Source organism: Oncorhynchus keta, chromosome 35 (assembly GCF_023373465.1).
Source record: "Oncorhynchus keta strain PuntledgeMale-10-30-2019 chromosome 35, Oket_V2, whole genome shotgun sequence".
Taxonomy (NCBI): domain Eukaryota; kingdom Metazoa; phylum Chordata; class Actinopteri; order Salmoniformes; family Salmonidae; genus Oncorhynchus; species Oncorhynchus keta.
In genome coordinates, this window is record NC_068455.1 from 33,211,509 (window position 1) to 33,226,195 (window position 14,687).

General features: G+C 42.8%; 2 protein-coding genes across 5 annotated transcripts in view; one reads left to right on the forward strand and one right to left on the reverse strand.

Moving 5' to 3' along the window:
• LOC118368385 (TOG array regulator of axonemal microtubules protein 1-like) overlaps positions 1–7,789 on the forward strand; it is a 32,075-nt gene extending 24,286 nt beyond the window's left edge. For 3 of the 4 annotated variants that reach the window (XM_035752439.2, XM_035752440.2, XM_035752442.2), the window contains 10 exons: positions 59–182; positions 397–502; positions 784–1,019; positions 1,200–1,358; positions 1,465–1,591; positions 2,176–2,291; positions 2,688–2,868; positions 5,817–6,036; positions 6,149–6,235; positions 6,562–7,789. In XM_035752439.2, the coding sequence (XP_035608332.1) occupies positions 59–182; positions 397–502; positions 784–1,019; positions 1,200–1,358; positions 1,465–1,591; positions 2,176–2,291; positions 2,688–2,868; positions 5,817–6,036; positions 6,149–6,235; positions 6,562–6,821 (1,616 nt within the window). In that variant the 3' untranslated portion in view covers positions 6,822–7,789. The remainder of the gene's footprint in view (positions 1–58; positions 183–396; positions 503–783; positions 1,020–1,199; positions 1,359–1,464; positions 1,592–2,175; positions 2,292–2,687; positions 2,869–5,816; positions 6,037–6,148; positions 6,236–6,561) is intronic. The other variant, XM_035752441.2, reaches the window with a different exon arrangement.
• Positions 7,790–8,013: 224 nt separating this feature from the next.
• On the reverse strand, positions 8,014–14,362 carry ccdc28b (coiled-coil domain containing 28B). Its single transcript, XM_035752443.2, is given in 7 exon segments — positions 8,014–10,208; positions 10,346–10,368; positions 11,455–11,609; positions 11,772–11,941; positions 12,072–12,162; positions 12,165–12,371; positions 14,164–14,362. Coding segments are annotated over 6 exon segments (639 nt in total). The 5' UTR covers positions 12,310–12,371; positions 14,164–14,362; the 3' UTR covers positions 8,014–10,153.
• Between the last annotated feature and the right edge of the window lie 325 nt (positions 14,363–14,687).

Below are 14,687 nucleotides of genomic sequence, written 5' to 3' on the forward strand. Positions count from 1 at the left end.
ATGTGGGAAAAGTCCATTATAATTGTGTTGTATTTAATTATGTGGTTGTGTCCTCCAGATGAGTTGTCCCCAGGCACTCCCAGCCAGAAGAGTGACCTGACAGAGCAGCCTGAACTACAGCCGTTCTCTAAACCTGAGCTAGCACTGACACAGAGCTTCAAACTCCTCAACTCAGACGACTGGTGAGCTTTATTCTTCATTTGGATCCCTATTCGCTGACGTTTTAGCAACCGCTAAACCTCCTGGGGTCCAACTGAACCTCAGCGCCAGCGTTTAACCCCATACATAGATATTGTGTAGTCAGACCCAACGTCAAATGTTCATTTATAATTTTTGGATGCCTATAAGCAATGGATTGGATTTTCTCAATGTCTATTTCTAAATGTTTTAATGAAGGGAGAAGAAGATTGAGGGCCTGACCTTTCTCCGTGGTCTGACGCTGTACCATTCAGACGTACTGCGGAACAGGCTACATGACGTCTGTCTCGCACTCATCCAAGAGGTATGACCACGACTCCTCATTATTTTAGTCTTAAATAAATGTTAATGTCCAGTCCATTTTCCTGGAGACCCTCATCCAATCTATTTTCTTCCTTCTAATCATAAGCTCAGCCTCAATCAATTCTGTACAGGGTGGTCCTTGTAGACTCTAGCCGTTTGATGACTGATTTTTCCTACATCCTGATGAGGAAATGTGACCATTCAAGCCTTTGATGAGATGGCTGAAGAAAAAATGATCTAGCTGATTCAATATCATCATCATCCGAGTGTATTGCTCCCCAGGTGAGGAACCTTCGGTCGGGTGTGTCCCGTGTTGCTGTTGGGGCGATGGGGGAACTGTACACCGCACTACAGAAGGGGATGGACCAGGAGCTGGAGGCCACTGCCAAGGCTCTGCTGCAGAAGGCTGGGGAGTCCAATGCCTTCATCAGGCAGGATGTGGACGCAGCGCTGGACAGCATGGTGCAACATTGCACCCCCACCCGCAGCCTCAACGCCCTGCTCACCAGCGGCCTCAGGTCAGACAGACACTCACTGTCACCAACTAGCACACTCAGCAGTTCAGCAGCAGTCCTTGAAATATATGCTTTGCTTGAAGATTGAATCTTATCATGCTTGTATCTTATCATTAAATTGGGCCATTAGGCTTTATTTTCTGTGGTGCTTATCACATCCCTGATATTGTCTCTTGTGAACAGTCACCTGAACTCAGTGGTGAGGAAGTGCGCAGGTCATCACATGGTCAACCTGATGGAGAACATTGGCGCTGCCCGCCTCCTATCTGGAGGGAAAGACCTCACCGACCGAATCCTCCCTGCCATCATCAAGCTGTCACAAGACTCCTCCCAGGAAGCTAGGTAGGGAGGGAATTTTGTTTAAAACCAATGTATGTCTGTTTTAATGCTAGTAAGTGTGTCTGTTATCAATAGAATAAGTGGCATTGTTTGAGGCTGTTCTTCTTAGGTACCAGGGACGCCGGATGTTGCTGTTTCTGTCATTACACCCTGATTTTGATAAGATGTTGGAGAAATATATCCCTGCCAAAGACCTGGCTCCCATCAGAGACACTGTTTTCATTCTGAAGACTAAGGTACAGAACACCGTCTAACTGAGAAGGTGTGTGTGACTGTTATGAGTAATTCCTGTCGATTTCTGTCTCCCCCTGCTGGGGGCTTGCATTTTAAGACAAGGCACTTTTACTTTATGGTCCAATGCAGCCATTCTTATCTCAATATGAAATCATTTCTGGGGAACAATTACTGTGATTTGTTTTCAATTAAAATGGTAAAAAATAAACAAAAATAGCTTCTTAGCAAAGAGCAATTTCTCAAGCAAGAATTGTGCTAGGACTGTCTGGGAGTGGTCTGAGTGGGAAACTGAAAACTAGCGAGAGAGGCTTGGAACTCTTTTTCTTGTTGGTCTTTTCACTAATTTACTACCAGGCCAAAACTCCATCCCACCAAAACAGGCAGTTTTTTTCCAAACAGCTCTTACACAAAAAGGACATTATCATAATTTTCACAATTTCACAGTATTGTTCCAACCTTATAGGGTGGAAATATACTGTATATAAAACACAGGAAAATCACGTTTTTGACTGCACTGGGCCTTTAAGGAAGCAGTGGTTACATGTGTGTGATCCATGAGTTACATGTATGTTAATGTGGTCTGAAGGGCCTGGGAGAGATGCCCCAGGACACCCCGTCAGGCAGGGGCCGGCGTTCCCTCCCTGGCAGTGGCACAGTTAGGGCCTCATCTCTCAGCAGGGAACCCCTCAAAGTGGTCAACAGGTGGGCCAACACAACAACACTAACTGAAATGTGTAGCACGTCAGTCTCATCAAGTTTACACCCCTAGTATACTGAACTGTTATGGTTAAAGCCATGGCTAGCTTTGCTGTTTGTCCATACATTAGCACAGTTTTGTCAATGTACAGTACCAATCAAAAGTTTGGGTTTTCTAAATATATTTAGATTTGTTTAACACTTTTCTGGTTACTACATGATTCCATTTGTGTTTATTTCATATTTTTGATGTCTTCACAATTATTCTACAATGTAAAAAAATACAAAAACCCTTGAATGAGTAGGTGTGTCTAAACTGTTGACTGGTACTGTATGTACAGTGTGTTCATGTGTCAGTGAGAACTCCTCTCCTTGACTTACCTACTGTTTGTGTATCTGCAGGGAGTCTGGGCAGTACAGCGGCAGACCTCAAGCTCACAGCATTGCAGACAAGACAGAGTACATCAAGCAGCTCACAGCTCTGCTGGGTTCAAAGGACTTCAGAGAGCGTATCAAAGGCATCGACCAGCTAGTGGTGGACTGCGAGCACAGCCCCAACATAGTTATCGGCAGCATCTTTCCGGTAACTGACATCATCTGAACAAAACCAGATATTCTTTAGCCTTATAATATATACTAGTGGTTCGCAGGTCAGATGTTTGTTTGCCCGCAATTGCTAATAACCCAGCCTCAACCGCCCGACTACATGTGAGAATGGGACAATCTGAGGCCCAAACCCGCTAATATGGAAAATGCGCTATAGGCCACAAATCAGAGTCATAGACGTGGAGCTTACAGTTAGGCCCTAAAGCTTGGGCTTACGCACTAATACCAGATAGACTAAAATAATTCAATAAAAATCTCAAAGTACCCTATAGATATAAATTGCTCAAAAATTATAGCTACATTTTAAGTTTTTTTTAAGGCAGGGCTTGACATGAACATTTTTTACTTGTCCAGAAGATAAAAGATTCTGTAACACCATTTTTACATCATTGTATGATGCAAGGATGACACTTTACAAAATAAAATGCATTACTATTTATTATACCACAGAGAATCAGACCAAAATGTAGGGTACACACTGGCTATTAACTTTGCATATTCAAGTCTGTCTCAAAATACAACATTGCCCCCTGAAAGCTCTCCTGGAGGATGGCTACAATTACAACCAAATACTTTTTATGTTTTTATAAAATAATTCCCTCCTGGGAGCACAACTAAGTGCGCCCGTCATCGCTGGGATAATAAATATGGATATGGTTCAAAACAAACTCTGGGATAACAGATTCAAAATTCATGCAACCACTGCACATCAGCAATGAGGCTGATGCAACAGATCAGACCGTTTATCTCAAAAATGTGTACATAGACCACTGCACCACTCTGGAGGCCCATTGACGATGTTATACCCACAGCAACGATTAAAACATTCCCAAACCAGAAACTGTGGATTGATGGCAGCATTCGCGCGAAACTGAAAGCGCAAACCACTGCTTTTAACCAGGGCAAGGTGACCAGAAACATGACCGAATACAAACATTGTAGCTATTCCCTCCACAAGGCAATCAAACAAGCTAAGTGTCAGTATAGAGACAAAGTAGAGTTGCAATTCAACGGCTCAGACACAAGAGGTATGTGGCAGGGTCTACAGTCAATCACAGATTACAAAAAGAAAACCAGCCCCGTCACGGACCAGGATGTCTTGCTCCCAGACAGACTAAATAACTTTGTTGCTCGCTTTGAGGACAATACAGTGCCACTGACATGGCCCGCTACCAAAACCTGCAGACTCTCCTTCACTGCAGCCAATGTAAGTAAAACATTTAAATGTGTTAACCCTCGCAGGGCTGCAGGCCCAGACGGCATCCCCAGCCGCGTCCTCAGAGCATGCGCAGACCAGCTGGCTGGTGTGTTTACAGACATATTCAATCAATCCTTATCCCAGTCTGCTGTTCCCATATGCTTCAAGAGGGACACCATTGTTCCTGTTCCCAAGAAAGCTAAGGTAACTGAGCTAAACGACTACCGCCCCGTAGCACTCACTTCCGTCATCATTAAGTGCTTTGAGAGACTAGTCAAGGACCATATCACCTCCACCCTACCTGACACCCTAGACCCACTCCAATTTGCTTACCGCCCCAATAGGTCCACAGACGACGCAATCGCAACCACTCTGCACACTGCCCTAACCCACCTGGACAAGAGGAAAACCTATGTGAGAATGCTGTTCATCGACTACAGCTCAACATTTAACACCATAGTACCCTCCAAACTCATCATCAAGCTCGAGACCCTGGGTCTCGACCCCGCCCTGTGCAACTGGGTACTGGACTTCCTGACGGACAGTCCCCAGGTGGTGAGGGTAGGTAACAACATCTCCACCCCGCTGATCCTCAACACTGGGTCCCCACAAGGGTGCGTTCTGAGCCCTCTCCTGTACTCCCTGTTCACCCACGACTGCGTGGCCATGCACGCCTCCAACTCAATCATCAGGTTTGCAGACGACACTACAGTGGTAGGCTTGATTACCAACAACGACGAGACGGACTACAGAGAGGAGGTGAGGGCCCTCAGAGTGTGGTGTCAGGAAAATAACCTCACACTTAACATCAACAAAACAAAGGAGATGATTGTGGACTTCAGGAAACAGCAGAGGGAGCACTCCCCTATCCACATCGACGGGACAGTAGTGGAGAGGGTAGTAATTTGAGTGCGGCTTGGTTGGGTCGTGTTTCGGAGGATGTATCTTGGCCAGGTCGCAGTTGCAAATGAGAACTTGTTCTCAACTAGCCGACCTGGTTAAATAAAGTATATATATATATATTTTTTTTTTTAAATGTATGGCTCTCGACCTTCGCCTCTCCCAAGTCCGTACGGGAGTTGCAGCGATGAGGCAAGACTAACTACCAATTGGATACCACAAAAAAGGGATTAAAAGTCAATTAAATAAAATTTTAAAAAATTAAAACAATGCGCAGATGGCTCAAATGTTCCAAAATGCAATTAACGGGAAAACATCATTCTCAGTAGCGCACTGCGCGAGCTAGTGGTTTCATATTTTCCGAGATGAAAATATCTGTTAGAATTAAGAAAGAGGGGAGATCTAAAGATACACCAACTAGCATGGGCTACTAATATGACAAGTATCATGACCTTTTTCATGTCCATTCAGACAATTGAAATATATATTCTTCTTTTCCAACATTTTTTTTTAGGTCAAGCGTTCATTTCGAGCCCTGTTTCTCTTTATTCAACCCGTCCGCCACCCACCCGCCTTTCATCCACACAATATTCCATGACCCTAAATCTGCCCACCTCGCAGATATAACTGCAGAGACTGCAGGTTATGAATCAACCAGTGCTCATTATTATATACCCTAAGCTGCCATTTGCCGAAGTGCTCTGACTATCACATAGAATACTAGCTATAACTTTTATTGACCAAATATAAACCATGCAAATGCCCCTAGATAAGAGGACCTATGTAAGTAGGTCATAATTGAATCTATAGTAATGCTTCTCTCCCAGGTGTTTGATGCCTTTAAGGCCAGACTGCAGGAGTCCAACAGTAAAGTCAACTTGTTCGCTCTGGAGTCTCTGCAGAAGATCATCACTGTGATGAAGGATAACCTGGCCCAGGTAGTCTACATCCTGGTACCGGCCATCGTGGACAATCACCTCAACTCCAAGAACAACGCAATCTACAGCGCTGCCATTGGAGCCCTCCATGCACTCATCCAAAACCTTGGTAGGTGTCTGATGATGTTTGAGATCACATCATCTAGTTTAAGGTTCCATGCGAGGCTGGAACGTAGCTGAGAGGATGACCAGCTCTGACTTGTCCTTTACTTTGTTCACAGATAAAACCCTCCTCCTCCAGCCTTTCTGCAGCAAGGCCCAGTTCCTGAGTGGCAAGGCTAAAGTGGATCTCATAGAGAAGGTTGCAGGTATTTTCACTGAAACAATTTGCTTGAGATAAATCCCCTTAGCAACCTAGGTTATGTAGATGATACTTTGTAAACTTCATTTGATTTTTAACATTTGGATTAGGATCTGAGTTTACAACAGCTGCTAAGCAACAGTGCAATGGCAACTGTCTTTCTGCCTGCCCTCCAAGGAGTCTTTAGCTTCTTACAAGGAGGGAGAAACGGATGTGTCAGTGCCATATGCTCTCAGCATTTCATAAGCTCCTTGTTACGTGTTTGCTCCCCCCACCACTTCCCTTCCTTCCTCCCCCCACTTCTCTTCACTCCTCCTCTGGCCTGTCTTTCAGATCTGGTGACAGAGCTATATCCTCGTAAGCCTCAGGTGGTGGAACAGAAGGCGTTACCTCTGCTGTGGCACCTCCTGGGCACATCCAGCCACAGTGGCACCGTCCACGGCCGGGGTGGGAGCGTGCGGGGGGCCACTTCCAACCTGTGCCAAGCCCTTTACACCCACATGGGGCCTGGGCTGGCAGAGTGCGCCGCCTCCCAGGATGCCAATGTCCACAAGGGCCTCAACGAGTTCCTGAGGACCCTCCCCTCCCCCTGAAGGTCCCTCAGAAATCACAACCTTCGAAACACAACCAAACCCCCCTAGACAGAAGAACAGAAACACTGACCTTACTTGAAGACAGAGATGTTCTGCATTTCTAGTAGTGCCTGCACTTTTTTTTTTTACGTTACAGAGTATAGAAAGTCCTTTAAGATGAGAGCCCTTAAATCAACTCTCTTCTCAGCAAGTTAGGGTATTCTTCAATAAAGGAGCACAAACAGGCTTCAGCTGTTGGCATCAGGTCTTATTCTCAACAACCTGCTCTCTTTGCACTTTGAAAAAGTCACTCACTGTCATTATAGTTGTCGTCATGTACATTACATTGGATATATCGTAATATGATTGTCGCTGTTTATGAATCTTATTGTACGCAAATCGGAGACAACATTACCAAGAATTTACCATTGAAATGCACAAAAAGGAAACGGGACCGAAATATGTATATTTTTGCTGTTTCATTAAATATAATATGTGATATTTCTAAGATGTCTTATGCAGTTGTTTTAAAGATTTGTCAGTGAAGATTAATGATTACAAATGACTTTTGTTTAGCTCAAATGTGTGATTGCACAGTATTAGCCTAATTTGTATGCTGTACAATGTTGCAGTTTGTAAGTCCTATTGGGACAATATGTTGAAGTGGTGTTGTGACATCTTATGTTTTGTTGTTTTATGACCAAAATGTACAGACAGGGAATCAAAAAAGATTATATATGTACACCGATGCCTAAATCAACTTTGGATAATAAACCAACAATACTGGGTGGGTATAACGTTGAAACCATTTAGCTTTAAACTAACGATTGATACAGAGACAGTGAAGCCCAGGTTTGTGATTCTGTTTCAGTATAGTGCCAGTCTTGAAGTAGCCTTTCACAATTGTGTTTATAAATGATATTGAACTTGTTTATTAATGAGAGGAAAGACTGAGATTTATATATACATAAAGTGTTTATTTCTGTAAACTAAGTGCTCCAGTTGGTTTAATTCTTATGCCTAAAAATGAGTGAGAACAACTTCACTGCGAGGAAAACCACTTGCCTGCTTATACTATCATTGTAATGCGTCAGTGTGGTTGGCCTTGTTGCCTCGTGTCTTTAACAATCTTGAGGAAAATGGCGCTGTAAGGTAAGTATCTATTTCAATCACTACATGCAAGACTGAGCATCTGAGTCAGTTAAAACCAGACTACTGTCACTGATTTGCTTTTATTTACAAGTAAATAAATACAATTAGTTTTGCAGGGGTTAAATGACAAAGTTAGGGCCCTGTGTTTTGGGCTTTCATGTCACATGACCTAGATTTTAACCTTTATTTTAAGCATTTTCCAGAAATGAGCACCACACCAAAAATGTAAGCAATTCTTTAAGGATGGTGCTGGACCATCTGACATAGAAAGAAAATGGGACCTTTTGTTAAATCTTTTAAATATCCAGGGGGTGTAGTAATTACATCGATTCGTTTTGCAACAAAACCATTTACTCCAAACGGAAATTGCAAACTAGAGTTTCTATTTTACAGGTAGGTACCTCCCCGTTTTATTCCGTTTGGTTCTTAAACAGTAAACTATTTCTGTAATGAATACACCCCTGGTCATGTGACAAAATTGCGCAAAACACGGGGCCTTAATAGCAAAGCAAAAGACAAGATTGTATAAAATGTCAAGTTCCTTGAGAAGGTAGTTCTCATTGACAGATATGTAACAGGGTCCTAGTAGTCAGAAGCTACAGTTCTTATAGGACTCAGGTCCAGGCCATATTGGAAAAAGAGGTAGGCTTGGCAAGGTGAAGTAAAACAAAGGTGTCGTATCTTACACTTCTAATGGACCAAAGAAAGTTACTCTCTGGTCCCATACACACTACATGCAGAACTTTTAAAACCAATGACACATTAATCATCTTAGAAATGAGTATATGATCTAGGCATACTAGTTTGGTTTAGAGTTTAGCAACTTGTATGAAAATCACAGCAAATGGAGAGCAGCTGCCTTGTGAAAATGATGGTTATTGGTTTCTAACATGAAGAGTTTAAACTACTTTGCAAAAATTAAGTCCCAAAATGACCTGACTAGTACAACACTCTTTGGACTCAACCCGAGACCTACTGCATAATGTTCTTTGAATGTAGTTTCTTGCAGTGTGTGTGTTTTTGCATGTTTCTACAACATGTTCTCTTCATACATATGCATCAGATGTTCACACCCACAATTTCATTTTACATCTACCATTCGTGGATAAGGGTGAATAGCCATGGCCTAGATGTTTGTCCATCCGTTTTACAGCATTGCAGTGGCTGGTTGGGCTGGCTTGTGCTTTGGAGGGTTGCTGCTGCTACTGCTGAGCCTCAAATGCCTGAATATTCTAAGCTAAGGCCGCTCAGTGCCAATGCAGAGCCAGCAAGTTTCATTATATCTTGGTTGAACAATTTCTTGACATAGCTGTGAGAAAATGTCCAGTTTGAGAAACTACAATGACATTTTCAGACTGTAGTAATCAATTTTAGACATTAGCTCACATATTTAAATTTCACCAAAATATACCATTTATATCTCACACTGTTCAAGTACTCTCTTCTGTTTTATAAAGCATAAAAGATTTATAAACATTGTATTTCTAACCACCACATCCAGTGTGTCCCTCCTAATCATAATAAATGTTTTGCTAGAAGGTATTAAGATCAGGACGAACATCCCAAGGTGCTGAGCTGACCCACAGTGACTGACAACATGGCCTAACATGTTATTTTTGCTACAGTTTATATTATATGGCTGTGTACATATATTTAGCAATCAAAGATATATAATGATGTCCTTCATTTCGGTAAAGACATGATCATATGACAATGAATGAGAAAATGCACAACATCAATGCCTGACATTACAGCAAATGTTCTCCTTTATATTATAAAGTATGTGTGCCTCTGAAACAGGGAGTTGGATAAAGATGGTGGATATCTTGTCTCCTTTACAGATGTTCACACACACATAACAGGATTCATTATCGTACCCTGCCACTGCACTCTATACAAGTATAAGTTCAAAGCCTATTCTTGAACTTTCGGAATACTCCTTGACAAAAGATGTAGGCTAAAGCACAGTGCAATAACTAAAATAAGCAGAACTTGTGCTATGAATGTGGAGTATTTATCGCTAGATCACAGTTGATGTGCTTGACAGTTGACACCTGATTGAATCAATCATATACAAATCATGATCTAACCAGGGGCTTTATATGGCCCAGTTTTGGTGCTAAGGCAGTTGGATCAATATCATGGCAACCTTTCCTTGTCGTCGTGGGAAGATGAGCAATCTGTCATCCTGATCTCCCTTGTCAAGGTCCAGACGTCTTGGGTAGATCCTGGTTTTCAGCCAGGTGTAGTTTTTGTCTGGACACAGGTACATTAAGGATCCAACACAGACACGTTAAGGATTTAAGCTAAATATAGATGATTCAAAGCCAGTGTTTTCCCAGGTGAGCCAGCTGAATCCCAGAGATTATGAGACAACTTTTAGAAAAGGATACATTGAGCTGCTGAGTTCCTCCAGCTGAGGGGGAAATGAAGAACATGATCAGATTATGTAGTCCCACGTTGAGGTAGTCAGAGTCAAAATTCATTAGACGGAAGCATAGACGTACACAACAATAGCCTACAGAATGTTAGATCAATACTCAACATCATTTCACCACATCAATCATTGTATCACTGTTAGTAAGCCCTAAATAAACCAAAATTATTCAATTAAATTCTTCTAGCTAATCTACACAGTGAAAAGTAATTTCACAGCCCATCTGTTTTGCTGCTACATTATTCTCTGCTGCTATGGCTACAGAGTATTCTTGGCACCCATATCTCTAATGAACTGAAGGGCTTTCACACCACCCTCACACATACCACAGCAATTGCCCCCCAGCACAAATACCACACCACAGGAGTGGATGCTAGAAATCAAACTAACAATTGACACATTTGACATTTTGGTCAAATTGTCTGTGGTCTGTCATTCGCAATGATTGCTGCCTCTCCACAGCCAACCACTGTGTACCTGGATAGTATGTGAAAAGCATGCATTATTAATTAGCACATCTTTGGACTAGATGTTGTCCAAAACACAGCAGTGTGCTGGAGGGAAAATATGACTCAAGAGCATCTGCTTAGGATGTAAACAATGTATGGGAATAACCATATTCTGCATATTTAAAAACAGCATGTAAACAACCATTGCACTTGACTACAGTGTGGCTCAATATGACCCTACCCACTGGGCACAGACTTCAGGTCAACGTCTAGTTTTGATGTACATTTGATTGAGTTTTCAACTAACGTGAATTCATTGTGAAATCAACAAAACATGTCACGTCATTGGATTTAGGTTAAACGTTTGTTGAAAAATAGACTAAATTCCCATGCGTTAATTACTTTTCCCCCCAAATCCAATCAGTTTCCACGTTGATTCAACGTTATCACATCACATTTTTTGTTGTTGAAATTATGTGTAAACAATGTTGATTCAACCTGTTTTAGCCCAATTGGATTATGTTCTGGGTAAGGACATAAATGTGGTAAGCTGTGTACTACAGTGTGAGTAAATCATTCATTGAGTACTGTAGAGAGTGTTAAGTTAGGTGCTTACATTGCAGAGCAGGTGCTCCAGGTTGTGGTCAGAGGCACACTTCCTCTTGTCCTCTGACAGCTCCTCCACATGGCTGTCCAGACTGAAGTGTAGCCGTGCAAGCTTCTCCTGCATTTCACGCACATGCTCCAGCTGCTCAAAGGAGCAAACCTTCCCTGAGAGGACACAGCAAGCGTCATTCACACCTTTACATATCTGTCAAAGGGACATAACTTCCTACGTGACCATGGTACTATGGCACAATGTCAAACAAATGGCTGCATTTCCACTGCGTAACTGTGTCTCAGTATTCTCTGGGTGGTCCATAATCATCTTACCAAAAGCCTGCAGTTTTCCGGAGTGGAAGTCATTGAGCAGGTTGAGGAGGCCTCCCTCCATCTCCCTCACATCAGACACATCCGTGAGGAAGGAATGCTGCAGCGGGGAGGACTGGGCCATCTTACTGGGCCCTGCTGGCTGGGGTGCCCTGGCCTTCTCCTTGTGAGGCCTGGTGAAGACAGACCAGACAACAGGAAATAACAGTAAACAGAACCTTTACATTAATCCAACCTCCAATATACATTTTGTCAATCCAACTCATTTGACTCATTAAAGTAGACATTGTGACTGTTACAAACCTTGTGGTCTTTGGTGGAGCAGCTACGACCACACTGAGCACATCTTTGGACTGTCCTACTGCCCCAATGGACCTCTTGAACTTGCCTCTGTTTTTGGGGGAGGGGGTTGGGGGAGGCCAAGGGAGAAGGTGGCACTCTTACTGGAGGGTAGGACTGAGAGCTTACGGGGGTTGACCGGGGGAGGAGGGGGCTGGGGTAGAGACACCTTGGGGCTCCGCTTCTTACGCTTGTCCTCCATGGCTTGTTAGTGTGAAGTCCTCTGGGTAAGATGAGTGGACCCTGCCTGAGCTTCAGGACGTCCTGTAACAACAATAACGGTAGGAAGTCAGGCACTAGCACTTCCACTCCCTGACAGGACTGGAGAGCGCTTGGAGGATACACAGGGTCTTAGCTAAGGAAATGCATGTTAAGTATAATGCATAACAGTTTCTCCATTGGTTGTAAGCTAGGAACATGTAAAATCATGACTAAGCCGCCAAAGGGAAAGAGTGAACCACCACCCAACAACAGATATTTTACTTGGTAGACCTGCTAAATGTCAAATTGATGGTCTCCTGAGTGGCGCAGTGGTCTAAGGCACTGCATCGCAGTGCTAGCTGTGCCACTAGAGATTATGGGTTCGAGTCCAGGCTCTGTCGCAGCCGGAGAGACCCATGGGGCGGTGCACAATTTGCCCAGCATCGTCCGGGTTAGGGGAGGGTTTTGCCGGCAGGGCTGTCCATGTCCCATCGCGCAATAGCGACTCCTGTGGCGGGCCGGGCACAGTGCACGCTGACACGGTTGCAAGGTGTATGTGTTTCTTCCAGTGCATTGGTGCAGCTGGCTTCGGGTTAAGTGGGCGTGTCAAGAAGCAGTGCAGCTTTGTTGGGTTGTGTTTCATAGGACGCATGGCTCTCGACCTTTGCCTCTACCGAGTCCGTACGGGTGTTGCAGCCATGAAACAAGACTAACTGCCAATTACACAGCATGAAATTGAGGAGAAAAAGGGGTACAAAAACATATAATAAAGTCAAATTGATGAAATTCTCTCATTTCAAATGGTAGCACTTGCTGTATCTTGAATACTACCAGGCTGCTAAATTGAAGCAACCTCTTATCACCGACACAATATCCTCTGGCAAACACCAAAGGGGTTCACTGCAGGAGGATTCATGGCTGGATGGCTGCGGAGGTGAATGTACCCAACCTAATATTCTCAAATATTCATCATTTTGACTAGCTTTGTGGATGTTCAAGGTGAACAAAGTCACACATCCAGGTAATACTACAGGCTTATGGGGAAAAACATCAAATGATGAGGATTCATTTTAGAATATCTGTCCCTGTGTAATAAGCCTGTGTGAAACAGTTCCCCTGAGGTATTTTTAGAATGCATCATGTCCTTGTAATTGGTCTGACAACACATTGCAGACAAAGTCTTTCAAATTATGTAGCTGAAAACACGTGGACAATCAATCATATTGGCAAAAATGACAGAAGTTATGTTCACAACTTTATATTACTTGGGAGTGATTAGTGAGATCTTTTAGACCTACATTTCACTGTTACCAATACGATTTTTAATTTCAAGAAATCAGATGAATATATATATACGTGTGCATCCCACAAACACATTGCTTTACATATATTAAAATATATTTAATTTAATGAAAAAGGTTTTTAACCGATGGCTGCACGGGCAAGAGATAATGACAGTGGATTGGACCAGAGACGTGTTTATTCTAGGACGTTGATGCGCACGGTTCTTCTTTTTATAGCCTAGCTCAAATAGAACATCTCATATCCGGTTGTTGTATTATAATGGTTAATTCATTATTATTTCATACACTGAAAATGAAAAGGGATACAGAATAGGCTATAGCCATCCTCATCTGAACTTAAATCAATGGACTACTGTGGTCCAAAGATGGCCACTAACCACACAGTCAACTTGATCCACCACTAAGCTGTGCAATAAATAAATCCACTCGCAATAATGTAAACTACAAGAAAAAATGAGCGCATTATATAAAACATATCAATGGCGTATTTGCAGTAAACCATGTAAATTACATGAACAAATGCGTATATCAGAAGACAATAGATCACTTACCGAGTGTATTAAGCACGAAAAATCTGTCAAACGAACACCGCGTCCCTTTCCTCTGAAGAATGTTTATCATCTCATACACATCTTCTTCATAACGTTTGATTAATTTAAAAAATAATATGAGTAGTGGACAACAGCAACATAGAAAACGCTAAATAAAATCCCAGACGCGGCAATGGAGCTCACTCACCACTGAGCTATACGTCTTTATCCTGCACTTAAAGGGCCAGATACAACATTTCTTCCACTGAGATATGATCCAATGAGCGGGAACATGCACTATAATTGTCCCATCACAACAAGTCTGAGTGGTCATGCTCATGGATGGAGAGTGCAAGCCAGATAATTTAGGTCCCATGAGCACGTTGTTGAAAGATGCTGAAGTGCATTCAATGCGGCTCTGTCAGGTGGACCTGCTTGCCAAGAAAAAAAGGGTTGTATAGAAGATTCTTTTGAAAGATAGCATTGGAAAAATACCAATACTTGAGAACAATGCCACCAGCCTGGAGTGGGTTTAGGCCCCTAGT